The sequence below is a fragment of the Leucopleurus acutus genome (genome assembly GCF_964270905.1).
Source record: "Leucopleurus acutus genome assembly, chromosome: 10".
NCBI classification, from domain to species: domain Eukaryota; kingdom Metazoa; phylum Chordata; class Mammalia; order Artiodactyla; family Delphinidae; genus Leucopleurus; species Leucopleurus acutus.
Window position 1 is genome coordinate 39,883,150 of NC_139153.1, and position 27,359 is coordinate 39,910,508.

Consider the following 27,359-nt stretch of genomic DNA (forward strand, 5'->3'; position numbering starts at 1 on the left):
GCGCTTCCACTGCAGGGGGCACGAGTTCGATCCCTGGTCGAGGAACTAAGATCCCGCAGCCAGCGCAGCCGAAAAAGCAAAAACAAAAAACAAACAAAGCGAAGTTTTGATCGAACAGTTAAGGCTGTTGTTTGGCCTGCTGGCACCCCAGGCCCCGTCCAGCCATCGTCCCCTCCGACCCCAGGATTCCACATGGTATCCCCGCCCAAGAGTCATGAGAACGCTTTCTCTGCACATCATGGGCACCAAATTTTCAGACCAAAATCCGGGACAGGGTTCGAAACTAGTGCTCAGGAAGGGAGATCCGCAAGCAGAAATCTGGAAGACGGAGCTGAGACAGCGCCCTAGGGGGAGGGATGCTGGTGAGGGCGGTGGCCACGAGGAGGGTGGAACCAGGGGCAGTGAAGCACCAAGCCCGGTTCAGGACCGCGGTTAGCACTTATGCTCCGCCCTCAATAAAGATGGCGGCAGTAACTTCGATATCCAGAGCTGCCATGCGCGACAGCCTGTACCATCGGATTTGGGGCTTCGGGGCGGAGGTGGAACGAACCATCGCAGCGGCCGGGAGCCATGTTGGAGCGGCGGGAGGCGGCAGCAGCGTCGGGGATGCTGTGGTGGGGGCGGCAAAAGCCGGGGCCGCTCCCCAAAGGGACTCTGGCCGCGGAGTAGATGGTGCCCAGAGGGTGGCGGCGGCGCGGAGCGACAGGCCTAGAGGCGGGGGACCAGGGCGGCGGCAGGGCCCCGGGTGGGGGCCCGAGCAGCGAGGCGGGCCCAAGGCCTGGACCCAGGCGGAGGACAGTGGAGGCCGTGTGGGGAAGTAGGGGGTGATGGCGAGGCGGCAGCCGTGGTGGGGTCTCAGGGGGCCGACCACCCCGCTACTCCTGCTCCTTCTCCTCCTCTCTTTGTTCCCTCCTAGCCGGGAGGAGCTGGGGGTCGGCGGGGGCCAAGGTTGGGACCCGGGGGTAGCTGCTGCTACGGGGCCAGGGGCGCGGATCGGCGGCGGAGCCTTAGCTCTTTGTCCCGAGTCGCCCAGGGTCCGAGAGGATGGAAAGCCTGACCTGGGAGTCAGGGAACCTGTCTTCGTGGGGCTCCAAGGGGGAAGGCAAAGCGACCAAAGCGGTCGAGGGCCCCCTGAGCAGCCGGGGTTGGGAGCGGAATATGGAGTCAAGACATTTGGCAGCCGCGGGCAGGAGACAGGACAAGGACCAGGGTCTCTGTTATGCTGGCGTCCAGAGGTCTCCTCTTGCGGGCGGACAGGGCCGTTGCAAAGAGATAGTCTGTCGCCAGAACGCCTTTCCCCAGGGGTCCCGGGCCCAGAGAACAGCTCTCCCTTCCCTTCGGACCTTCGGATTCGGCCCCGTGGTTCCCAGCCGGTGTTCTCCCAGAGGAATACTGGGACAGGCGCCCCCCAAAAAGTGGGAACCACGCACTGCTGCGGGGAATTGTGGGCGCCGGGGCGCAGGGGTCAGAGCGAGAGAACCGGGACATCCCAAGCGAGGAGGACAGGGCCCCGGCCGGACCGCCCTCCCGGGGCCGTGGGATCCGGCCCCGGGCTGGATTCAGCACCTCGCAAGGAGAGGACAGCTTCCGCATCTGTTTCAGCACTGCGAGAGTCCCGGACAGCTCCCGAGCCAACGCCCGAGCGCATGCGCTCCCGCGTCCTCTTCCGCCGCCGCTTCCTCCCTCAGCGCCCGAGGCCGCGCCCCGCTGGGGGCCCGACCGAGCATGGAGCCTGGAGAATATCCCCAGCGAGCCGGGCCCGCCCTCGTCGCGCCGCGAACCGCCACCCACAGTTTCCGCAGTACAACTACCAGGCACTGGTGCCCGAGAATGAGGCGGCGGGGACCGCGGTGCTACGTGTAGTGGCGCAGGATCCGGACATCGGCGAGGCCGGACGCCTAGTCTACTCGTTGGCTGCGCTCATGAACAGCCGCTCTCTGGAACTGTTCAGCATCGACCCGCAGAGCGGCCTTATTCGCACAGAGGCTGCTCTGGACCGCGAGAGCATGGATCGCCACTACCTGCGCGTGACGGCGCAGGATCATGGCTCGCCGCGCCTCTCGGCCACCACCATGGTGGCCGTGACAGTGGCCGACCGCAACGACCACGCGCCGGTATTTGAGCAGGCGCAATACCGGGAGACGCTTCGCGAGAACGTGGAGGAGGGCTACCCCATCCTGCAGTTGCGTGCCACAGACGGTGACGCGCCCCCCAACGCCAACCTGCGTTACCGCTTTGTGGGGCCGCCAGCTGAGCGCGCCGCCGCCTCTGCCGCCTTCGAAATTGATCCGCGCTCAGGGCTCATCAGCACCAGCGGTCGCGTGGACCGCGAGCACATGGAAAGTTACGAGCTGGTGGTGGAGGCCAGCGACCAGGGACAAGAGCCCGGGCCGCGCTCTGCCACTGTACGTGTGCACATAACCGTGCTGGACGAGAACGACAATGCGCCCCAGTTTAGCGAGAAACGCTACGTGGCGCAGGTGCGCGAGGATGTGCGCCCCCATACGGTGGTGCTACGCGTCTCGGCTACCGACAGGGACAAGGACGCCAACGGACTGGTGCACTACAACATCATCAGTGGCAACAGCCGCGGCCACTTTGCCATCGACAGCCTCACGGGCGAGATCCAGGTGGTGGCACCTCTGGACTTTGAGGCAGAGCGAGAGTATGCCTTGCGCATCCGGGCTCAGGATGCAGGCCGCCCACCACTGTCCAACAACACAGGCCTGGCCAGCATCCAGGTGGTCGACGTCAATGACCATACTCCTATCTTTGTCAGCACGCCCTTCCAGGTCTCTGTCCTGGAAAACGCGCCCCTGGGCCACTCAGTCATCCACATTCAGGCAGTGGATGCAGACCATGGAGAGAATGCCAGATTGGAGTATTCCCTAACTGGTGTGGCATCTGATACACCCTTTGTGATAAACAGTGCCACTGGCTGGGTCTCTGTGAGTGGTCCCCTGGACCGTGAGTCTGTGGAGCATTACTTCTTTGGTGTGGAGGCCCGAGACCATGGCTCACCCCCACTCTCAGCTTCAGCCAGCGTCACAGTGACTGTGCTGGATGTTAATGACAATCGCCCTGAGTTCACTATGAAGGAGTACCACCTACGACTGAATGAGGATGCGACCGTGGGCACCAGTGTGGTGAGTGTGACTGCTGTAGATCGTGATGCCAACAGTGCCATCAGCTACCAGATCACAGGAGGCAACACTCGGAATCGCTTTGCCATCAGCTCCCAGGGGGGTGTAGGTCTGGTGACACTGGCTCTGCCACTGGACTACAAGCAGGAACGCTACTTCAAGTTGGTGCTAACTGCATCTGACCGTGCCCTTCATGATCACTGCTATGTGCACATCAACATTACAGATGCCAACACTCACCGGCCTGTCTTTCAAAGTGCCCACTACTCAGTGAGTGTGAATGAGGATCGGCCAGTGGGTAGCACCGTGGTGGTCATCAGTGCCTCTGACGATGATGTGGGTGAGAATGCTCGTATCACTTATCTCCTGGAGGACAACCTGCCCCAGTTCCGCATTGATGCAGACTCAGGGGCCATTACACTGCAGGCCTCACTGGACTATGAGGACCAGATGACCTACACACTGGCTATTACAGCTCGGGACAATGGCATCCCACAGAAGGCAGACACTACTTATGTGGAGGTGATGGTCAATGATGTGAATGATAACCCTCCACAGTTTGTGGCCTCCCACTACAGAGGGCTGGTTTCTGAGGATGCCCCACCTTTCACCAGTATCCTGCAGATCTCAGCCACTGACCGGGATGCTCATGCCAATGGCCGGGTCCAGTACACTTTCCAGAATGGGGAAGATGGGGATGGAGATTTTACCATTGAGCCCACCTCTGGCATTGTCCGCACAGTGAGGCGGCTAGATCGGGAGGCGGTACCAGTGTATGAACTGACTGCTTACGCAGTGGACCGAGGTGTGCCCCCTCTTCGGACTCCAGTCAGCATCCAGGTGACGGTGCAGGATGTTAATGACAATGCACCGGTCTTCCCAGCTGAGGAGTTTGAGGTGCGAGTGAAGGAGAACAGCATTGTGGGCTCGGTGGTAGCCCAGATCACTGCAGTGGACCCTGATGAAGGTCCCAATGCTCATATAATGTACCAGATTGTGGAGGGGAACATCCCTGAGCTGTTCCAAATGGATATCTTCTCTGGAGAGTTGACAGCACTCATTGACCTGGACTATGAAGCTCGCCAGGAATATGTGATTGTTGTGCAGGCCACATCAGCCCCTCTGGTCAGTCGGGCCACCGTGCACGTCCGCCTGGTTGATCAGAATGACAACAGCCCTGTGCTCAACAACTTCCAGATCCTCTTCAACAACTATGTATCCAACCACTCAGACACTTTCCCCTCAGGCATCATTGGGCGCATCCCTGCTTACGATCCTGATGTCTCTGACCACCTCTTCTACTCCTTTGAGCGGGGCAATGAGCTGCAGCTGCTGGTGGTCAATCAGACCAGCGGGGAGCTTCGACTCAGCCGCAAGCTAGACAACAACCGCCCACTGGTGGCTTCCATGTTGGTGACTGTCACAGGTGAGGGGCGGGGGTTAATCAAGTGAGCCAGTGACCTCAGCCTGTCAGGTCCTCAGGGGCCCCACAAGGCACTTCAAACCAACGAGGGATTTTTCAAGCCTTCCAAGAATCCCTTAAGCTCTGGGTTCCTGCACCCCACAGGATCTGCCTCACAGGTTAGGGTCATATAGTCTCTGTTTAGGGTCTTGGGCAGTCTCCACAGAACCCCAAAGGTTCTAGGGCATTAGCAGACCCCATAAAGACTGTAAAGAACTGTCTGCTGACTGTAAAGAACTGTCTGCTTGTTAATCTAGGGATAGCTCCCCTCCCTCTGAAAGGCTAGAAGTCCTGGGGTAATGCTCTGGAGGTCCCAGGAAAAGCCAGCATAGACCAGTCAGCCCACACCACATCCCTGTTCAGATGAAGGGTTACTTTGGGTCTGGTATGACCCTCAGCCCATCTGTGGAGGAGAGGGAGGCCAGTAGTTTAGTGATTGGGAACAGCAGTTTACTCTGGCAGCTTCAGGCAGAGAGCAGAGCTGGCTGCTATTGAAGGGGCTGACTAAGGCCCTGCCCTTTGGGGAAATGTCCAGAGGTCCACCTGCCTCTTTTCTGCAGCCATGTCCCAGGCCTTCACAAGCTGTTCCCTCATAGGAGAGCGCAGGCAGGAGAAGCTCTTGCAGTCCTGAATACTGGAGGCTGAAGGGGTTGGGAGAGACTTTACCAGTGCTTATTCCCCAATTCTGGAGCATGGACTCCTGGCACTGCCAATGAAGGCACATTCATCCCTCAATTCACTGGACAACCATCGCTGTTGGCCACCCAGTGTGTACTAGGGTCTGGAGACAAGGCATATAAGCACCTCATGCTCATTTCTGGGGGTGGGCACTGAAATCGCAGGACCCAGGTCTGGGATGATGGGCAGCTTGCTGATTCAAGGATGCTGAGGAGGAGGCCAGAGTCCAAGGCCCTCCTGGAGAGAGGGAGCTTGCTGACCCAGGGTTCTGGGGGATGAGGTTGAGTGGTCACAGGGTTAGGGACCCTTCTAGTGCCTTGGGAAAGCAGTTGACTGACCAGAGATAGGGGATGGGTGATCCCTGACCTAGAGGGATATTTTTGGAGGGCATGTTTTGCTGGTTCTGCAATGCTGGGGGATGAGGGGAAGGAAAGTCGGTGGTCAGTGGCCTTGGTTCCTCTTTCTGTCCTGATTGGCCTGCTGACCATGATAACTTGGGGAAGGGTGGGTTACTGATCACTTAGGGACCTTCTTGTGTGCTTTTGGAGGAATGACTTGCTGACCCATGGGCACTGTTGGGGCAGAGGGGGGGGTTGGTTGATCCCTGGCTCAGACCCTTCCCTGTGTTGGAGGGAGGCAAGAGGAAGCAGCAACTTGTTGACACCTTGATGCTGAGAGAGTTGGTGATCACAAGCTTCAGACCTCCTTGTGTCCTGGCATGGTCAGCCTGCTAACACAGAGGTGCTGGGGGACTGAGCAGTCACTGGCCCCAGCCCTCTTATGTCCCAGGGAGGAGCAGCCGCTGACCCCAGACTGACCACTTCCCCCACTTCCGCCTGCAGATGGGCTACATAGTGTGACGGCACAGTGTGTGCTGCGCGTGATCATCATCACGGAGGAGTTGCTGGCCAACAGCCTGACCGTGCGCCTTGAGAACATGTGGCAGGAACGCTTCCTTTCGCCACTGCTAGGCCACTTCCTGGAAGGCGTGGCCGCAGTACTTGCCACACCCGCCGAGGACGTCTTCATCTTCAACATCCAGAACGACACAGACGTGGGGGGCACCGTGCTCAACGTGAGCTTCTCAGCGCTGGCGCCACGCGGGGCCGGGGCTGGATCTGCAGGTCCCTGGTTCAGCTCCGAGGAGCTGCAGGAGCAGCTGTACGTGCGCCGAGCCGCACTTGCCGCCCGCTCTCTCCTGGACGTGTTGCCCTTCGACGACAACGTATGCCTGCGCGAGCCCTGTGAGAACTACATGAAATGTGTGTCCGTGCTGCGCTTTGACTCCTCTGCGCCCTTCCTGGCCTCCGCCTCCACGCTCTTCAGACCCATCCAGCCCATCGCAGGCCTGCGCTGCCGCTGCCCCCCAGGCTTCACGGGAGACTTCTGCGAGACGGAGCTCGATCTCTGCTACTCCAACCCTTGCCGCAATGGCGGCGCCTGCGCGCGGCGCGAGGGCGGCTACACCTGCGTCTGCCGCCCGCGCTTCACAGGTGAGCAGGGCGCGGGGCTGGGTGAACCTGCAGTGCAAGTGAGGATTGGGCATCACTCTTGAGCCAACCGGGGTCGATTTGGGCGCCGTTAGTCCAGAAGCGGTAGAACCTGGCCCAGAGGGAGCCTAAGGCCGCGAAGAAATAGGCTTTGGTGGGGCCGAGGTAACGAAGGAGGCGTGGCCCTGGGCAGAGGCGGGGCCCTGAGGTCCGCGGTAGTGGACAGGGCGGGACCATGGGAGGGGCGTGGTCGCAGCCAGGCGGGGAGGGAGGGTGAGGTCAGGTATAACTAGGGGCTGCCCACTTGAGGGAGCTGGACTTTTCAGAGGTCTTGGCGCTCGCCTGGAGCGCGTGGCCTTCGGAGGGGCGGGGCCCGCTGGCGCTTTGGCGGGCGCGGTCTTGACCGCTTCTGACTGCGGCTTGACCCCTAGGCGAAGACTGCGAGCTAGACACGGAGGCCGGGCGCTGCGTGCCCGGCGTCTGCCGCAACGGGGGCACCTGCGCCAACGGGCCCGACGGCGGCTTTCGCTGCCAGTGCCCGGCGGGCGGCGCCTTCGAGGGTCCGCGCTGCGAAGTGGCGGCTCGCTCCTTCCCGCCCAGTTCTTTCGTCATGTTCCGCGGCCTGCGGCAGCGCTTCCACCTCACGCTGTCCCTCTCGTAGGTGCCCGCCCGCATCTGCGCGCCTGCACGCGGTCCCCATTACCTTCAAGACCCAGATTCCTGACGGCCCCACCCTGGCGTCCCATAGGACACCGCCCCCTCCCCTCCCTCTCTCACCACTTCCTCTCTCACCCTAGCCTGGGTGAGCTCCCTCAAACCTTCTTGTCACAGGGATGGTGGGTGTGAGGAGGGGTCCGGCTTGTGACGCGCCCCACCCCCCCAGGTTCGCCACAGTGCAGCCCAGTGGGCTGCTCTTCTACAACGGGCGCCTGAACGAGAAGCATGACTTCCTGGCCCTGGAGCTCGTGGCTGGGCAAGTGAGACTCACATATTCCACCGGTGGGTGCCCCCGCGGACTAGTATGGGCGCGAGTGGGTGCATGTATGGGTGAGATGGCTGAGGGGTGCAAGCCCCACGGGCACTCCCGAACACACACCTCCACGCCCAACAGACAACAGTGAGGACCACTTTCCCTATGGGAAAGCCCATCTCTCCACGAAGTGTGTGCTTCTCCTACCTGTCCAAAGGCACTGTGGTCCAGCCAGTGTGGCCACCAGTGGGGAGAGTTATCTGATGCATCCAGGGTCACCCTGGGAGTAGCTGTGCCTGCATGACTGGGTGGGAGGAGGAGGGGGACTTAGCAGCTCCAGACAAGCCTCCACACACATCCACCCCACAGGTGAGTCCAACACAGTGGTCAGCCCCACAGTTCCAGGGGGCCTGAATGACGGGCAGTGGCACACAGTGCATCTGAGATACTACAACAAGGTGGGCACCACCTTTGGCATGGGAGTATGGGGGGAGCTGGGATGCCAGGTTCTGCCCCTCAGGGGTCACCCTGGGGGTCCTGTTGAGTGGTGTGCCTGGGTCTCTAGCCCCGGACAGATGCCCTGGGGGGTGCTCAGGGCCCCTCCAAGGACAAGGTGGCTGTGCTGAGCGTGGATGACTGCGACATGGCTGTGGCTCTGCAATTTGGTGCTGAGATTGGCAACTACTCATGCGCGGCTGCTGGCACACAAACAAGCTCCAAGAAGTGAGGCCCCCAGCCCCTGATCCTCAAGCCTTCTGCCTGCCAAAGCCCACTCCAAGCCTTCCAATACTGCCTACCAAACTCCCCATCCTTCCCCAAACCACCGTATTTCCCTCTCCCCACTAGGATGCTGAAACCCCATCTCACCTTAACCTCCCTCTCTGTGTTCTGCCCAGACTGCCCACTCCCACACAGTCCCAGGCACCCACTCCCCCAAAGGTTCCACTCCCCCAAAGGTTCCACTCTCTCTAATGCCCCACAGCCCACCTGACCCCATCCCCTCCCCCAGCCACCCAAATGCCTCCCTTTTTCATCCTCATCCTCAACCCCAGCCTCTTCCACCTTTCCCCAGACCATCTGCCCATCATAAACTCTCCTTTGCACCCCCGCAACTGAAGTAAGTCTCCAGTTCCTTCCTCAGCCTGATCTTACCCTCCCTGCTCAATTACCATACCCTCTGAGTCCTACCCCCTCCATTTCCTATGCCCCCCACCAGGAGCAAACCTACCCTGGCCCCAGTCCCACCAATGACCTGGACCTCTGACCCCCAGGTCCCTGGACCTGACAGGCCCTCTGCTCCTGGGGGGTGTCCCCAACCTTCCCGAGAACTTCCCCGTGTCCCACAAGGACTTTGTTGGCTGCATGCGGGACCTGCATATTGATGGCCGTCGAGTGGACATGGCATCCTTTGTTGCAAACAACGGCACCACGGCAGGTAGGCCATGTCCTCATCATAGGGAAAGGGTGGAAAGCTATGTGGATTAATTCAAAATCTGACCTCCTCCTTGTCTCCTTTCCTGGCAAGCAGAACGCTGTAGCCTAGCCTTTAGGACCTGAGTCCTACCAATTCTACCCCCCGAGAGAACATGGGGCTAAGATCATGGCCACTTTCAGCCCCCCGGACCTCTGTGTTTTGCGCCCCCCACCACCTTGTGTTCTTACCTCCTCTATGTACCTTCCTCTCCCAGGCTGCCAGGCCAAGCTGCACTTTTGTGACTCAGGCCCCTGCAAGAACAGCGGCTTCTGCTCAGAGCGCTGGGGTGGCTTCAGCTGTGACTGCCCTGTGGGCTTCGGAGGCAAAGACTGTCGGCTCAGTGAGTGGGCAGCCTGGGGCAGGAGGAGCCTGCAGGGTAAATTCTGTTCTTGAGGTGAGGCCTGTGACCCTTCTCCTTTTATCCCACCAGCTATGGCCCATCCCCACCATTTCCGTGGCAACGGCACACTGAGCTGGGACTTTGGAAATGACATGGCTGTATCTGTGCCGTGGTACCTGGGGCTGGCATTTCGGACACGGGCGAAGCAGGGGGTCCTGATGCAAGTCCAGGCTGGGCCACATAGCACACTCCTCTGTCAGGTGTGTCTGTCCTCCTGACCCCTCCCTAGACCCTCAGCTCTCAATCTCTAATGCACCAGCAACATTCCTGTGGTTTCAGGCCTGGTCACACAGCATACTTCTCTGCCAGATGTACTGACTATACTTGACCCTGCTCTGGACCCAGGCCCTTGACCCTCTTCCCCACTATCATATCCTCTGCAGGTCCAGCATACCAGCATAGCTCTCTTGTGCCACCTGCACTAATCCATGACCCCTCGTCCTGACCTCTGCCCCCTAACTTCACTCTCTGCTGCATAGTGTCCCTGGGCACAGTGCCCTATGTGCCAAATATAGCCTTGTCCCTGCTGTACTGACCTGTGGTATTCTTGACCTCTGAGCCCTCAGATCTCACCTCCTGATACTCCTAGCCCCAGCCAAACTTGGGGCTCTGACCCCAGGGCTGTGCCTCTCTACCCACAGCTGGATCGGGGGTTGCTGTCTGTGACAGTGACCAGGGGCTCGGGCCGCGCTGCCCACCTCCTCCTGGACCAGGTGACTGTCAGTGATGGCCGATGGCATGATCTGCGGCTGGAGTTGCAGGAGGAGCCAGGTGGCCGGCGGGGCCACCATGTCCTCATGGTCTCATTGGACTTTAGCCTCTTCCAGGTCTGACCTCTAACCCTGGGGTGGTCCATTCTCAGCCTCCGACTAGACCCACCTCATTTGACCCCACCTCTAGTCCTCTCACTTCCCTCCACTGCACATAGTCTGATATTCTCCCCTGAGTCCCCCTCCTCATGTCCTCGCTCTGAGCCCACTCTGCTACACCCTCCTCATGTCAGGGAGGCTACGCAGATTTCTGGCCTACTCTTGGGGTACCTCTGCAGCTAGCACTTTGCCAAACTTCTGGAAACCTTTTCTGGTCTCCTGATCTTCCCAGCTCAAAGTCATGGAATTTTAGGGTCTGTTCTGGGTCCAGGAGAGAAGGGCCAGTCTGAGCCCAGCTCTGGACTGAAAACTCCCTGTCACCCGTCCCCCATGCTCCAGCAGGTCCTCCATACTCGGGAGCATTTCATTTCCAGACCAGTCCTCTGGGCCAGAGGGACAGAGCATGGTGGTGCAGGATAAGGCCTAGGATAAAGCCAAAACTGACACTGGGGTAGGGCAGGGGCCCATCAGATCCCCCCCACACCCCTAGTGCTGACTGTCCTCTTCCTCCAGGACACCTTGGCGGTGGGGAGTGAGCTGCAGGGCCTGAAGGTAAAGCGACTCCATGTGGGAGGCCTGCCTCCCAGCAGTGAAGAGGAGGCTTCTAAGGGTCTGGTTGGCTGTATTCAGGTGAGCGTCAGCATGCGAACATGATATGGGGCAGTAGGGTGAGTGGTCAGAGATCAGAGGTGCCTTGGGACCTGAAATGCTGCATTCACATGGGGGTTGGCATAGGGGTAGTGGTGACCCAGAGCCATCAGAGACAGATCAAGCCTCTCTGTGCTGTTGGAGGTGAGAGTCTAGCTTAGATTATCAAGGGTCATTAGAGGCCTGTGTCAGGGACACATGATTAGGGGTCCCATGGGGCCACAGAACTGGGACCATTGGGTCAGGGTCTAGGGTTTGTAGGGAGATTGCCTGTCAGGGGTCATCAGAGCAGGTGGCTGGCTCTGCTGGACTTGGGGCTAAGGTGCTTTGGCATGGATCTCACCCCTTGCTGGCTGTGTCCATAGGGAGTATGGCTTGGTTCCACGCCTTCGGGCTCCCCAGCCCTGCTTCCCCCGAGCCACCGAGTGAACGTGGAACCTGGCTGTGTCGTGACCAACGCCTGTGCATCTGGGCCCTGCCCACCCCATGCTGACTGCCAAGACCTCTGGCAGACCTTTTCCTGTACCTGCTGGCCAGGTGGGGCCTGGGTGGGGGCAGGGTGATTTGGGGCTCGTGGTGAAGATTGGGGGACCTGGAGAGCCTGGAGGAGGCAGGGACTGAGAAGGACAGGTGCCTGCTTCCTCCCATGCTCTGTGGCCAGTGTCCTGAGCTCCCTGACCCAACCTGCAGGTTACTATGGCCCGGGCTGTGTGGACGCCTGCCACTTGAACCCCTGTCAGAATCAGGGGTCATGCCGGCACCTCCCTGGGGCCCCCCATGGCTATACCTGCGACTGTGTAGGTGGCTATTTTGGGCACCACTGTGAGCACAGGTAAGGGGCTGGGGGCTGAGATGATGGAAAGAGCTGGTGGGAGTTAGGGAGGGTCACTGAGATGTGGTGGAGGCGTCTCACGTGGCTGTCCACCCCAGGATGGACCAACAGTGCCCACGGGGCTGGTGGGGGAGCCCAACGTGTGGCCCCTGCAACTGCGACGTTCATAAGGGCTTTGACCCCAACTGCAACAAGACAAATGGGCAGTGTCACTGCAAGGTGCGCCTGTCCCCTGTCCCCTGACCTTTTAACTCTTCTGTAGACATGTTTTGTGATTCTTATCCAGCTTGCTGACCTCTGCCACCTGATTGAGCCCCTGACCTCTTACCCCTATGCCGTGACCTAACTGCCATCTCTTGTCCTTGACATCTAACCCCTCTCTTATGTTTCATTTGAGGCCAGTCTTCCTTCTGGCCTGTGAGCACTGTTCTCCTGACCCTTTGCCCTTGATTCCACTCATTCCCCAAGCCCTGACCTGAGACCCCTACCTTAAGCCCTGACCTCTGACCTCAGGCCCCTGACCCATTCTCAAACAGGAATTCCATTACCGACCGCGGGGCAGCGACTCATGCCTCCCATGTGACTGCTACCCTGTGGGCTCCACCTCACGTTCATGCGCCCCCCACAGCGGGCAGTGCCCCTGTCGCCCAGGAGCCCTTGGCCGTCAGTGCAACAGCTGTGACAGTCCTTTTGCAGAGGTGACAGCCAGCGGCTGCCGGGGTGAGCAGGCTCCACCCAGCTCCACATACAGAGGGCTGGCTCTGGCACGCTGTCACCAAGTCCCATGGCATGCTTGGCTTCTTGGGTAGGGGCTCCGGGAGGCTTCTCTGAGGGAGACCACTTACACCCAGGCACTCCCACATTTGCCCCAAGTATTTTGAGGACCTGTCACAGAATCTGATGGGCCAGCTCCCATGAGGCCAGCAGCAGAGTGGTAGGCAGTGGGCCTGGGGTAGGTGGGGGGCAGTGGATGTAGCTGTCCCTTGCTCCAGCCCCTGGCTGCCTGGCTCAGTGCCTCTTTCCTCCCTAGTGCTCTATGACGCCTGCCCCAAGTCCCTGAGATCTGGTGTGTGGTGGCCTCAGACCAAGTTTGGTGTCTTGGCCTCAGTGCCCTGTCCTCGGGGGGCTCTGGGTGAGTACCTGGGGGACAGGCAAATAGCTGAGGGTCGGGGAAGGCCTGACCTCTGGCTTGCCGGAGCCACCTCTTTTCCTGAGTTGGTTGGCCTTGTTCCTACAAAGAGGTGGGAGTGGGGTAGGAGTCGATGTGGGCCCCTCCCTACCTCTTAGGGGCTCTGGGTTCCTCCCCACATCCTCATTGAGCCTCCATCTGTTTCTCTTGGCTTCTGGGCAGGATTGCGGGGTGCAGGTAAGGGGTACGTGTTTGCTCAGGTGCGCTGCCCCCTCCCACTGCCAGAGCTTTTGCAGATCCCTCTTGCTGTCTGAAGTCCCTGCAGACCCCTCCCCACTGCCTGAGGTCTCTAAAAGCTACTCCCAGCTTCTTGAAGCCCCTGGAGGCCCCTTCCGACTGTCTGAGGACCCTGGGGGCCCTTCTCTGATGCCTAAAGTCCTCAGAGACCACTCCCCACTGCCTGAGGACACCCCCTCCACACACACACACTTCCTAAGGTCCTTGTAGACACCTTCTCAGTTCCTGAGGTTCCTGCAGGCCTCTCCCTACTACCTGAGGTCCTGAAAGACCCCTGCCCTCTGTTTGAGGACCCCACAGACTCCTCTCTGTTGCCTGAGGTCCTCACAGAACCCTTCCTGCTGCTTGAGGTCTCTGCAGTGGCTGGACAGAGACTGTCTGCGTGTGCATGCTCTTGTGCGTCTTTCTGTGCCTGTGCACGCGTCTGTGTCTGTCTTTTGGGGAGGGGGTTCTGTGTTTAAGTCAGGGGGCCTCTTGCTGGTGGCTACAAGCTCTCTTAAGGCCCAGGTCAATTCTCATTCAACTCTAATTCCAATCTCACAGATAAGGGAGAGATGGCAGCAAAGTCACCACTGGGGCAGTTAAAATTTGTGTGAGAACTTTCACCCCCACCTCATTTTGGTCACAAAATTCTCCTGGGGGTGCACTGTGTATCTGTGTGTTTGTCCTGGGCCACACATCTACTCGTGTGCAGGTGTGAGCATTGGTTTTTGTGTTCTTGCCCTGGGCCACATGTCTGTGAAGCTGTCCTGGCCTGTGTGTGTGTGTCTGGGTGCACATGCACACACACAGTCCTGCCCTTGTGTTCTTCTTTATGTCATGGTGGTTCGAAATGGTCCACAGACCCCTCAGGAATTGACTGACAAGCGTCTGGGGCCCATCTGGGCTGGGGGCTGGGGCTTTTCTATCCAGGGGTCCAGCCGTGGATGCCTACTACCTGGTCTCTGCTTCAGAGCTCCCCCTGGGGTAGGGGAGGGTGCTGTGGTCACCTCCTCAATGAAGGTGTCCAGGCCCCAGGCCTGACAAGGGGTCAACTGCCTTCAGGAGCTGCCGTGCGGCTATGTGACGAGGACCAGGGTTGGCTGGAGCCTGACCTCTTCAACTGTACCTCCCCTGCCTTTCGAGAACTCAATCTGCTGGTGAGACTGCCCAGACTTTGCCCTGCACTCGAGACCAGCCCTGGCTCTGGCCCTGGCCTCAGTCTCCCTAGGCCTGTGCTGGGCCCCAGACATCATGCCCCAGCCCTTGACCTCCTGGGCTTTTCCCAGTTGCCCTTTAATCCAAACTCTTCTTCTTGTGAGGCTTTTGAGAAAGGCCTAAGTGACCACAGAGCGACCATCCCCATCTTTGTCCTGGCAGCTGGATGGCCTAGAGCTGAACAAGACAGTCCTGGATACAGTGGAGGCTAAGAAGCTGGCTCAGAGGCTACGGGAGGTGACTGGCCACACTGACCACTACTTCAGCCAAGATGTCCGAGTCACTGCCCGCCTGCTGGCCCACCTGTTGGCCTTTGAGAGTCACCAGCAGGGCTTCGGGCTGACAGCCACACAAGACGCCCACTTCAATGAGGTGGGGTTACACCTTGGGCTCCCGATCCCCTGGCCCTGACCCCCGCCCCTCTGCTCAGGCCCCTCCCGACCCCGGGGAAGTGAAGGTCCTGGATTCTCTCTCTCTCCCCTTGTCCCCTCCAGAGCCATACCCTACTGGGACCTCTCTGAGCACCTGGCCAGACCCCTCAGGCATGCCCTGTCCCCTCACACATCCTCACCTGGCTGGGCCCACTTTCACCTCCCTCCTCCCAGAATCTGCTGTGGGCCGGCTCTGCACTGCTTGCTCCAGAGACTGGGGACTTGTGGGCAGCGCTGGGGCAGCGGGCCCCTGGGGGTTCCCCAGGCAGCGCCGGGCTGGTGCAGCACCTGGAGGAGTACGCGGCCACGCTCGCGAAGAATATGGAACTCACGTACCTGAATCCCGTGGGGCTGGTGACACCCAACATCAGTATGTGGAGGGTAGGGTGGGGCGGGGCAGGGGGCCGTGAAAGGGCAAGGACCTGGAGGTCTGAGGGGCTGGGGGCTATTGATGTCAACATTTAGTGGCAGGAGGCTGTGCTGCCACCTTCAGCGCTTTGCAGGGACAGGCTCTGCGCTGGTAGCAAGGAGGCTATGGGTTGTGGAACTTGGGTACAGGATGGGAGGAGGAGGGAGTGGGACCCTCAGCACAGGGAGGAGATCCTTGATGGGTCTCACCCCTCTTCCTCCCGGGCAGTGCTCAGCATTGACCGCATGGAGCACCCCAGTCCCAGCCGGGGGACCCGTCGCTACCCTCGTTACCACAGCAACCTTTTCCGGGGCCAGGATGCCTGGGATCCTCACACACACGTGCTGCTCCCTTCCCAGGCACCACGGCTGTCCCCACCTGAAGGTAAGAGCCCTGGGGTGACCCACGGGCCAGATCCTGGTTCCTTGCCCTCTAAGCCAGATGCCGTGTCGCCCTACTGTCAATTCTCCCCATTCCAGACCCTCCCCCTCACCGCAGGTGACCTCGCCCAGGCCTTGATAGTCAGGATCCAGTGCTGGGGGGACCCATGTGTCCTTCATGGGCTTCTGCTCTCTGCACCCACCCTGGTTCTGGACCTGCAAAGGGAAGAGGTTCCCATGCTTGATGCTGGGTTGGGTTCAGAGCTGCGTTTGTGGGTGCTTGGGGTCAGGGGTCACTGACAGTGACTCCTCTCCCTCCTCTGGCAGCTCTGTCCACAAGTGGCAGCAGCATGGAGAACTCCACCACCTCGAGTGTGGCCCCCCCGCCGGCACCCCCAGAGCCTGAGCCTGAACCTGGGATCTCCATCGTCATCCTCCTGGTTTACCGCACCTTAGGGGGGCTGCTCCCTGCCCAGTTCCAGGCTGAGCGCCGAGGTGCCAGGTATGAGTAGAGTTACTCCCAGGCTCCTCACCCTTGGGCTTCCCGCAAGCTTCTCCCCAGCCTAGCACCCCCTTTTTTGGTGGACAAATGAGCAGGTTCACAATCATACAGAGAGGCTCCTGCCCATGACTCTGGGAGCCTTGTCCATGCTGGGCTCCATGTGAATCATGTCCTGGGCAGTTGTGCAAATGAAGAGATAGACACAGAGCCACAGCTGGGGCCAGGCACATAAAGGATACAGGAGCCAGACAGACAGGCAAACTGGCTGATGGAGATAGGCAAAGACTGGCTGACTGAAGGAGGTCAGCCGGGGGTGGAAGGGAGGGCACTGAGAGGCAAAGTCTGTAGCTGCTTGGGCTTCAGTCTCCAGTGTGGGCAGTGGGTCTGAAGCCTCTCAGCTGCATTTCTGCAGAACCAGGCCATGGACTCCTGGTCTTGAAGCAGCCCAACAGAGGCTAAAAGGGTTCTCAGAAACAGCATCCACTCTAGGGCATCTCAGACTCTGGGTGGGCCATGGCAAGTGACATGAAGACAGTGAGGTGGGCAGCCAGAGCCTGGGGAGATCAGCAGTGCCCAAGACCAGGTGGGCTGTCTCCTCAGGCTTCCCCAGAACCCTGTTATGAACTCCCCGGTGGTCAGTGTGGCTGTGTTCCATGGACGCAACTTCCTAAGGGGTGTCCTAGAGTCCCCGATCAGCCTGGAGTTCCGCCTGCTACAGACAGCGAATCGCAGCAAGGCCATCTGCGTGCAGTGGGACCCGCCTGGCCCGTGAGGACCTCCACTCTGGAAACCCTTGGTCCCCCTGGTAGCCCCTGGGAGGCCAAGCCTGCCCCTGGGGCCCCCACCAATGCCCCTGTGCACCCAGACCCATGAGGAATGCTGCTCCCCAGCTCCAGGCACCCTCGGCCCCTCCCACTGCCTCTCACAAACCCCTGCCTGGCGATGGGGCACTCCCCAGAGGGGATGGTAGGTCTGACTGCCCTGTGGCCACAGGGCGGACCAGCACGGCATGTGGACAGCACGGGATTGTGAGCTGGTGCACAGGAACGGGTCCCACGCACGGTGTCGCTGCAGCCGGACGGGCACCTTCGGGGTCCTCATGGATGCCTCTCCCCGTGAGGTGGGGCTGTGTTCAGAGTCCTGAGGAAGTGGGAGGGTCAAAGGGCAGGAGTGCCCAATACCCCAGTGACCATCCCTGTCCCCACAGCGGCTGGAGGGTGACTTGGAGCTGCTGGCTGTGTTCACCCATGTGGTCATAGCAGTGTCCGTGGCCGCGCTGCTGCTGACCGCAGCCGTCTTGCTGAGCCTGCGCAGCCTCAAGTCCAACATGCGTGGGATCCATGCCAACGTGGCTGCTGCCCTGGGAGTGGCAGAGCTCCTCTTCCTGCTGGGGATCCACAGGACCCAAAACCAGGTGCAGGGTCAGGGCCAGGGGACCTGTGTCCTGATGTCCTCACCTGGCCCAGGAAGGCCTGGGGCCAGAGTTCAGGGTCAGAGATCAGGGGTGCTCAGGTTGGGGCCAGGGTTTGGGGCAGGATCCTGGGGTAAGGTGCAGTGGTTTAGGGGTCAGAGGTGGGGCGTGGCAGGAAAGGTCCTGACGCCCCCCAACCCTGCCTTCAGCTGCTGTGCACCGCGGTTGCCATCCTCCTGCACTACTTCTTCCTCAGCACCTTCGCGTGGCTCCTCGTGCAGGGGCTGCACCTCTACCGCATGCAGGTCGAGCTGCGCAATGTGGACCGCGGCGCCATGCGCTTCTACCACGCCCTGGGCTGGGGCGTCCCTGCTGTGCTGCTGGGTGAGGGCCCTGCTCACTGGCCTCAGCCAGGCCTGTGACCCCTGACCTCCATCCATCACATGGCCTGACCCCTGCCCCTGCCCCCAATCCTGATCATGACCCCAACCTCAATCTCCCTTGCCATTTGCTCAGGGAGGAGGCTGCTCTGCCCCCACCCCAGCTTCTCCCCATACGTGAGAGAGTCAGCAGCTCTAGAATACATCTCTGTCCTATCTCTTCTCCCCAACAGGCCTGGCTGTCGGCCTGGATCCTGAGGGCTACGGGAACCCTGACTTCTGCTGGATCTCGATCCACGAGCCCCTCATCTGGAGTTTTGCAGGCCCTGTCGTCCTTGTCATCATGGTGAGTGCCCTCCACTCAGTGCCACCTTGCACTCCCCTTGGTGGGGGGTCGCGGGAGGCGGCCCTGCAGCAGGTGTGGTGGTATCAGCTGAAGGGTGCCAGGTGGCAGTCTGCGGGCTTCCTGGGCTTAGCCTCCATTTCTGTTCCTACCCAACTGGAGGTGGGAGGTGTGGGGTCAGAGACTCAGCTTCCTCTCCCCACATCTGTCTCTCTCTCCACCTCCATCTTTCAGTCCCTCTCTGGTTCCCTATCTCTGACTTTTTCTGATTCTAAGCTCCTCTGTTTCTCTCTCTCTTTTTTTCTAATATATTTGTTTATTTGGTTGTACTGGGTTTAGTTGCAGCAGGCGGGCTCCTTAGTTGCAGCTCGCTGGCTCCTTTAGTTGTGGCACATGGGCTCCTTAGTCGCAGCTTGCAGGCTCCTTCGTTGTGGCTCTCCGACTCCTTAGTTGTGGCATGCTAACTCTTAGTTGCGGCATGCGTGTGGGATCTAGTTCCCTGATCAAGAATCGAACCCAGACCCTCTGCATTGGGAGCACAGAGTCTTAACCACTGCGCCACCAGGGAAGTCCCCCTCTTCTGTTTCTCTTTGTTTTTGATCTATGTATTTTGTGTGTGTGTGTGTGTGTGTGTCTGCATATGTTTCTCACTGGTTCTGCCTCTCTCTCTGAGTCTTAGTGTCTCTCTGTCCCTGTCTCTCTCACTATCTCTGTCTCTCTCTGCCCTGCCCCTGTTCCACATGTCTGGCCACGGGTCCAGATGAATGGGACGATGTTTCTCCTCGCTGCCCGAACATCCTGCTCCTCTGGACAGAGGGAGGCCAAGAAGACCTCTGCGTTGTGAGTTGGCTGGCTGGAGGAAGTGGGGGATCTTAGAATGGCAGCCCTCTTCTGGGTGGGGTTTGGGGGTTCCCAGAGCATCCCTGGTGCAGGCTGGGCTCCAGATTCTGGGTAGGGGGATGAAGTCACATCTGCCCTGGCCTGCAGTCCCTCTCTGGCACCCTTGCCTTACTCTGGCCCCACAGGTCTGTCTGTGCCCTGCTGTCTCTCCAGTATCTCCCAAGGCCTGGGTGGCTCACTTTGCCCTTTGCCCCGTGCATTTCCACCTACTTTCCATGCTTTCTCTTATGCCCCACCCACCGCTTTCAGTCTGCTTTCCCCGTGTCCCCTCATGGTTCCCTGAGTACTCTCCTGGTTCTTTCTGTGACTTCCAGACTCCCCTAGTGCCCTCCTGAGACCTCCATGTTTCTGTGTGAGTTTCTTTCCCTCCATGTCCCCTGGGTGTCCTCTTTGTGACCCTGCGTGTCCTCCCATGTCTCCCGTGTGAGCCCTGCGTGAGCCTCACATGTCCTGTGTCCTTTCACGTTCCCGCGGCAGGACCCTTCGCAGCTCATTTCTGCTCCTTCTACTGGTCAGTGCCTCCTGGCTCTTTGGCCTCCTGGCGGTCAACCACAGCATCCTGGCCTTCCACTACCTCCACGCTGGACTCTGTGGGCTCCAGGTAACTCTGGCACCCCTCCCTCACCCTGGACCAGATGGGGCTTCAGTAGGGTGGGGCCCAGGGCCTTGACCCCAGGCCTAGAGCTGACTCCCACCTGATGACTGACACCAGACTACTGCTGATCCTGGATTGACCTTCACCAGTGCTGAGGCTCCTGGCCGCTTGCTAGTCCACATTGACCTTCACTGACCCCGTTCACTCATGCCACTCTGACCTCTCACTGCGTCTGCTGACTTTCCCTGATTCCCTTACTGGGTCCCCCCTTGGGCTTCTCACTGCCTCACTCTAATCTGCAATGACCGATCCCACTTGCTGACCCACAGTGACTTACACCAGCCCTAGCTGACCCCCTTGTGGCCCTACTCTGACCTCTGCCTTGTTTCTGACCTCTCACTGACCTTTACTATCCCCTCAATGATCCTTGCTGACCCGCAGGGCCTGGCGGTGCTGCTGCTCTTCTGTGTCCTGAACGCAGATGCTCGGGCTGCCTGGACACCAGCCTGTCTGGGCAGGAAGGCAGCGCCCGAGGAGGCCAGGCCAGCGCCTGGGACGGTGAGGGGCTCTCAGGGCCAGGGAGTCAGGGTGGGGGCCCTGGGAGGCCAGGGTTTGAGGCTTCTCCAGGCTGGCTCACACTCCTGTCCTCACCACCTCCCCAGGGCCCCGGGGCCTACAACAACACGGCCCTCTTCGAGGAGAGCGGCCTCATCCGCATCACTCTGGGCGCCTCCACCATCTCCTCAGTGAGCAGTGCCCGCTCTGGCCGGACCCAGGACCAAGACAGCCAGCGGGGCCGCAGCTACCTCAGGTGAAGGGAGGGGCCTCCTCGTGAGGGGGGCACACATCTCAGACCAGCCCCACTTTACCAGGTCCTCGGGGTGGCTCCAGCCATCTCAGCCATCTGGGCCTCTGCTGCTGCCTCTGCCCCAGATACCTCCTGCCACACACCCAGGGGTGCCTTCAGAGCCATTCCACATGCACCTGTTTACTCACGGACACACCTGTGTTCAAAGCACCCCATCCCATCCGTCTTTGATGGGGGGGCTCCTGCATTTCCAGGGACAACGTCCTGGTTCGACATGGCTCGGCTGCCGACCACACCGACCACGGCCTCCAGGCTCACGCTGGCCCCACTGACCTGGATGTGGCCATGTTCCATCGAGATGCTGGTGGAGGTGGGAGCCTGGCCCAAGGAGGAGGGAGGTAGAGGGTCTCTCCCCCATTCCTCATTCTTCTGCCCCAAATTGGGAGCAGCAGCTGACTATGCTGGGGTGAGCTCCCCTGAGGTCACGGCCCCAGGAAGCATCTACCCACCCAGGCCTGGTTCTCCTGGCAAGTCCCAGCCCTTCTGTCCCTACCCCCACTCCAAGCTCTCTCCCCAAGGCCCCAGCCCCCTTGCCATAGCCTTCCTCGAGACCCCCAAGTCCCTCACCTCCCCTGGCCACCACTGTGTCTTCCTCCTGATCTCCCAACTCCAGGTGCAGACTCTGACTCTGACAGTGACCTGTCCTTGGAGGAGGAGAGAAGTCTGTCCATCCCATCCTCAGAAAGTGAGGACAATGGCCGGACGCGGGGGCGTTTCCAGCGTCCACTCCGCCGGGCAGCCCAGAGTGAGAGGCTCCTTACACACCCCAAAGGTGATGGGGCCCTCTGACCCCATGGGCGACCAAGAGATACCCCATATTCCATTTGGTGTGACTCAGAAAGCCTGCTATCCACTGAAGATTCCTGGGACCGACTTATTGGGAACCTGGGGTCATCACTGGTCCCCCACATACCTCTCCCCATCCAGCCTCCCAGCAGAGTTCTGCTGGCTAGAGACCCAGGAGTGGCCCAGGCAACGGAAGAACAAGGTCAGGGATGTTATAGGGTGACATGTCATCTCTCCACCCCTCCTCTTCCCTGAGGGCTGGGGTTCAGCCTGGTCTTCCTGACCCCTCAGCTGTCAGGCTCCCCCACCTCCAGGCTCTATCCACCTCCAGTCAAGAGTAGGGGGAGCTTATCAGTATGCCCCGCGCTGGATGATTCCATTGATCTCTGAGACACACTCTGCTATTCCTACCTCTGCTTCATGAGAAAGACCCAGATTTCAGGAGTCATTAGGGTTAGGGGGCCACTGAGTCTGGATCACAGGGGTTGTGAGTCACTGGGGTGACTCCTATTATCTGCCCTGGCTCCACAGATGTGGATGGCAATGATCTCTTGTCCTACTGGCCAGCCCTGGGGGGATGTGAGGCTGCTCCCTGTGTTCTGCAGACCTGGGGCTCTGAAAGGCGCCTGGGACTGGACACCAGCAAGGACGCAGCCAACAACAACCAGCCGGACCTGGCCCTGACCAGTGGAGATGAAACCTCCTTGGGTCGGGCCCAGCGCCAGAGAAAAGGTATGGATCCCTGACTTTGGCCTGTGCTTCAAGGACCCTGGGGACTGCCCATGCCCTGAGCCGGGGGATTTCATCCTCCTAATCCAAATAGCCTCACAGGGATCCTGAGAGCTTCTCTCGCTCTGATATGGGCGTTTCTGTTCCTCTGAGCTGCTTCACAGTCCCAGGGGACTGCCTCATCCTGACCTGGGAATTGACTGCCCTGCATACCCTGGCCTGCACCACAGAGACCCCAGAGGCCACTCCTGCCTCAACCTGGGGGATTCCTCCCCCTCCCCCAACCCCAGTCTGCTTTGCAGGGACCATAGGGGCTGCTCTGCCCCAGATCTCAGAACTTTTGCTCTAACCTGGAAGGTTTCTGCCACCTTATCCTGCTTTACAGGGGCCCCAAGGGGTTGTCCCTGTCCCAACTCAAGGGGTTTCTCCCTTCACCCCTGCATCACAGGGACCCCAGGGACTGCTCTTGCCCCAACCCTGGGGATTCCTGCCTCTTTGACCCTGGCCTGCATTACCAGACCTGTGGGCTGCCCCTCCTCTGACCTTGGGGAGAGGTTTGCCCCTACCCCTGCACCACGGGGACTGCCTCTGTCCTGACCCTGGGGATTACTGCCTCACTCTTACCCCTATCCTGCAGCCTCTCTGGGATTCCCAGGAATGGCCTCTGTACCCGCTCCCCAAAGGGTTTCTGCCCCCAACCCTGTGTCACAGGGATTCCAGAGGCTGCTGCATCCCTAGACCTAGGAAGTTCCTGGCCCCCATACACACACTGTCCCCCGTTTGTTCCTCCCACAGGCATCCTGAAGAACCGATTGCAGTACCCGCTGGTGCCACAGACCCGGGGTGCCCCTGAATTGTCCTGGTGCCGTGCAGCCACCTTGGGCCACCGTGCTGTGCCAGCTGCCTCCTATGGTCGCATCTATGCCGGAGGGGGCACTGGCAGCCTTTCGCAGCCAGCCAGCCGCTACTCCTCCCGAGAACAACTGGACTTGCTCCTCAGGCGGCAGCTGAGCCGTGAACGACTGGAGGAGGCCCCTGCCCCTGTTTTGCGTCCCCTGAGTCGGCCAGGTTCCCAGGAACGCCTGGATGCTGTGCCAGGCCGTCTGGAGCCCAGGGATCGGGGCAGCACCCTACCACGGAGGCAGCCACCCAGGGACTACCCTGGTGCCATGGCTGGCCGCTTTGGGTCACGGGATGCGCTGGACCTAGGGGCGCCCTGCGAGTGGTTGAGCACATTGCCCCCGCCCCATGGTGCCCGGGACCTTGACCCACAGCCCCCACCTCTGCCCCTGTCTCCCCAGCGGCAACTCTCAAGGGACCCCCTCTTGCCGTCCCGGCCCCTGGACTCTCTGTCCAAGAGCTCGAACTCAGGGGAGCGGCTGGACCACGTGCCTAGCCGGCACCCCTCGCGAGAAGGCCTTGGGCCACCCCCGCAGCTGCTCAGAGTTAGGGGAGACCCAGCCAGTGGCCCTAGCCACGGCCCCTCCACAGAACAGCTGGACATTCTCTCCTCCATCCTCGCCTCCTTCAACTCCTCAGCTCTCTCCTCTGCCGTGCAGTCCTCAAGCACACCCTCGGGCCCTCACACCACTGCCACACCTTCTGCCACAGCCTCTGCGCTTGGGCCCTCCACGCCATGCTCTGCCACATCCCACAGCATCTCGGAGCTGTCACCCGACTCAGAGTAAGCAGGGTCCGGCCACCTGCTCAGACCCCCATCAGTTTAGGGCAACCTCCCACGCACCCTGCCCTGTATTCTGCCACAGAATGGGGTGGGGTTTGGCAGAGAGCATGGGCTACCCTAGGCGCTGCGCAGCCAGGGCGCCACAGCCTGAGGGCAGAAATCTGGCAGTGAATGGGGTGATTAGCAAGAACTTGCTGGCTGTATGACTGGGGCCTGCACCTCCTGGACTAAGGAGGAGAGTGAGGTGCCTTCCAAAGGGCTTGAGCTAGTGGAGGGGGGAAGGCAGGAGCCAAGGCCTAGAAGCGGGAGGTAGCCTGGTATGTGGAATGGGCAGGGAGGCAAGGAGGCTTTGCTTAGGGTGTAGTATGGGATAAGGAGGGGCCAGAAGTAGTGCCAGGATGTAGGTGCCTTACATGCCAGGCTGAAGAACTTACTTTGAGAGGAAATCATTCATTCACCTACGCCTTCAGTCAATGTTAAGTTCCTTCTGCCTATGGGCTCTGTGGGGTAGGACACACAGGAACTGAGTTGGGACCCGGTGCATCTCAGAGTAGGGGATGGCAGACATACCTGGGAAGCAGCTGGGTACAGGAGTCAGAGACGGAGTGGGGAGGAACCAGGAATTACCGGGTCTTGGACGCCAAAAGCAGAGTTGAGTTTTTTTTGTTTGTTTTTTTTTTGCGGTACGGGGCCTCTCACTGTTGGGGCCTCTCCTGTTGCGGAGCACAGGCTCCGGACGCGCAGGCTCAGCGGCCATGGCTCATGGGCCCAGCCGCTCCACGGCATGTGGGATCTTCCCGGACCAGGGCACGAACCTGCGTCCCCTGCATCGGCAGGCAGACTCCCAACCACTGCGCCACCAGGGAAGCCCCCAGAGTTGAGTTTTAAGAAGGAGGAACAGCTAGGTCAGGCTCTGTGGAGGTCTGTAGGGTGAGAGAAGACTTTCTGTAGGTGGAGGGAAGGAGACCCTGGGTTTGGGGCCCAGGGGTGTTGGAGACCAACAAAAAACCTGAGCAGTGATGGGGGAGAAGACAGGAAGGAGAGAGGGGCAGATTTGGGGTCCTGGTGCCCAGGACTCTGGAAGGATGCTGAGGTGGGGATGAGAGGGAGCTGTGAGCACCACCTGGATCCTCCTGCAGCCCAGCCTTAGGGTCCGACTGTTGGGGGAGGGCTGGGGTAACTGAGCAGGGGTTCAGGCTCTGGACTCACACTTGACCTCTCTGAGCTTCAGTTTCCTCATCTGCAAAGTATGTCTGTGGTAGCAAACTCTTTGAGGTGTGGAGATTTTTGAGACAAAATCTGTTAGGTGCTTAACAGAGTCTTTACATAGTAGGTGCTCACTAAGTGCTTAGAGAAAAGACATTGGTGGCCAGCCAAGGGGCCTTGCTGGTGAGTCTGGGGGTCCACAATGGGTGAAGGGCTCTGAGAACCCCAGAATGGGCATAAGCACGCTAGGGACTGAGAGGCGAAGGTGATGGGGGAGGTGGCCCAGGTCTGGTTTGGTGGGGGAGTCCAGAGGCACCTGACTCTCAGCAACCACCTTCGATCTCCACATTCATCTCTGCAGAGTTCCCAGAAGTGAGGGTCACTCCTGAGGGGCAGACGTGCAGATGAGGACCAGCCGAGGGCGGTGGAGGATTTGGGCTAACAGAAGAGACTCCAGGAGTTGGGGGCTGACCCCATGGCAGCCTCCTATACCCCTGCCCCCCAGCTCTCTCTGTTGCTGCAGTGCTGACTGTCCATGCCCGTCTGTGAGCATGTGAGCAAGTGTGTAACAGGTGCACGGAATGAGGGAGCTGTAGGGAGGACTTTTATACGTTTTGTACCTTTGTAACCAGAGAGATATGCTTATGTTATTTTTCAGCTTTTCTGTCTCCCGGGGTTCTGAGGCTGGGCTGGGAGGGGGAGGGGGACAGAGGGAAAGAGGTGCAGAGTTTCGCCCCATTTGGGTCCCTGGCAATTTAATTGTTCTTTCATCTTACTAGGGTGGATTCAGACAGGAGGGGTAAATGCTCCCCCCACCCCATTCCCCAGTTGATCTGAATATTGTCAGGGCCCAAAGTGCAGAATTAGTCTTTGCTTTTTCTTGGATGTCCCACTGGCCAAACTTTTGGGACTGGGGGTTGGTCTTGGAAACAGGGGTCCTCTGACCTCCTCACAGGGGCTCGCTCATGCCGCCCCTCCCCGTGGATGTGTGTGTTTATTATGTGGAGTCCCTGCCACTTACTGCCTTATGACCCAGGACTGATGCTGTGGATCGCTGGTGGAGCAGCAGATGTCATGTTTACAGATCAAGGCTTCCCTTTCTCCCGTGGGGAGGGGCTTAGGCCTCTATTCAGACATTCCTGCAGAGGGTGGATGGAGGGGTCACAGCCCCTGCCCCTGCTGTGAACAAACGTTGTGTGTGGTGCCATTTAATTCCCTGACACTGCCCCCTGCTAGAGTTTATTCTGAAGGGTGGGGTAGGAGGGGGAGCAAGGGGAGCAAAAACAAGGGAATTAAAGACTCAGAATGTAGGTGCCACTGCCTCCCATGTTTACAGGAGCCTCCCTGGCCCTAGGCACCCGGGCTGCAGGAAGTGACTCTTCCATCCCTCCTTTATTCCCTTGTAAAGGGAAAAATGACTGTTAGGACCCTGTTCACAAACTCACTTTTATTACTTTGTCTGATGTCCAGAACTGGGGACTTTTAAATTTTGTTACTTTGTTTACAGGTCAAGACTTAAAACATTCAACTTTGTTTACAATTTAAAACTTTGAACTTTTACACTTTGTTTACAGTTGAGAATGTTTTTTTCCCTTCGTTTACAAGTGAAGGTAGAGAAAGTGGGAGAGGGGCTTGGAGGACCCACCTGTGAGGACCCTGAGCCTGGCCATCTTGAGGGGTTTCTAACCCCTAGCCCTAGCCCCAGGCCAAAGGTCAGCCCTGAGTCTCCTGCTGAGCAGCAGGCCTAGAAGGCCTCGAGAGTAGGCATCCTCTTCCCACTAGGAACAGTGGCCATGCAGGGTTGTGGAGGGTCCCTGCAGACACCCACCTCCTTCATGCATACTCTTGGGGGGCAGTTTCCAAGGAGATTAAAAGTTCTACTTTACTGACTGGTGCCAAATCCCGCCAGCCAGGACCCCAGCTCTCCTTACCCAGAGTGACCCCAGCCCTTGAAGGGTTGAGGGGCCTGCTGTGGGGAGAGGGGGCTGTCCTTGCTATGTCCTAGGTTCTGTAGATGCCCCTCTCTGGGGGTCGTCCCCCTCCTCCAGCCCAGTGGCTCCTTTTCCTGTCTGTGTAAATTGTTCCGTGAAGCCGCGCTCTGTTTTGGGAATAAACTTCTATAGAAAATGGTTATTGCCTCATTCTG

General features: G+C 59.5%; 1 protein-coding gene across 3 annotated transcripts; it reads left to right on the forward strand.

The window, feature by feature from the left end:
- Positions 1 to 827: 827 nt before the first annotated feature.
- On the forward strand, positions 828 to 25,602 carry CELSR3 (cadherin EGF LAG seven-pass G-type receptor 3; the record flags this gene model as incomplete). Of its 3 annotated transcripts, none has more annotated exons than XM_082847591.1 (35): positions 828 to 4,569; positions 6,126 to 6,776; positions 7,205 to 7,430; positions 7,657 to 7,772; positions 8,113 to 8,201; positions 8,309 to 8,466; positions 9,015 to 9,178; positions 9,432 to 9,557; positions 9,648 to 9,817; positions 10,259 to 10,444; positions 11,000 to 11,116; positions 11,500 to 11,671; positions 11,825 to 11,966; positions 12,065 to 12,185; positions 12,503 to 12,686; positions 12,997 to 13,098; positions 14,410 to 14,531; positions 14,752 to 14,961; positions 15,195 to 15,390; positions 15,658 to 15,813; positions 16,137 to 16,311; positions 16,912 to 17,079; positions 17,305 to 17,431; positions 17,519 to 17,725; positions 17,932 to 18,106; positions 18,336 to 18,448; positions 19,206 to 19,285; positions 19,823 to 19,946; positions 20,382 to 20,498; positions 20,603 to 20,751; positions 21,003 to 21,112; positions 21,422 to 21,580; positions 22,126 to 22,326; positions 23,119 to 24,007; positions 25,575 to 25,602. In XM_082847591.1, 35 exons carry the CDS (start codon positions 828 to 830, stop codon positions 25,600 to 25,602), a joined length of 9,972 nt encoding a protein of 3,323 aa, XP_082703717.1. The 3 variants fall into 3 exon arrangements, with proteins under 3 accessions (XP_082703717.1, XP_082703718.1, XP_082703719.1); XM_082847592.1 differs by having other exon boundaries at positions 14,437 to 14,531; XM_082847593.1 differs by having other exon boundaries at positions 7,211 to 7,430; positions 14,437 to 14,531.
- Positions 25,603 to 27,359: the final 1,757 nt, after the last annotated feature.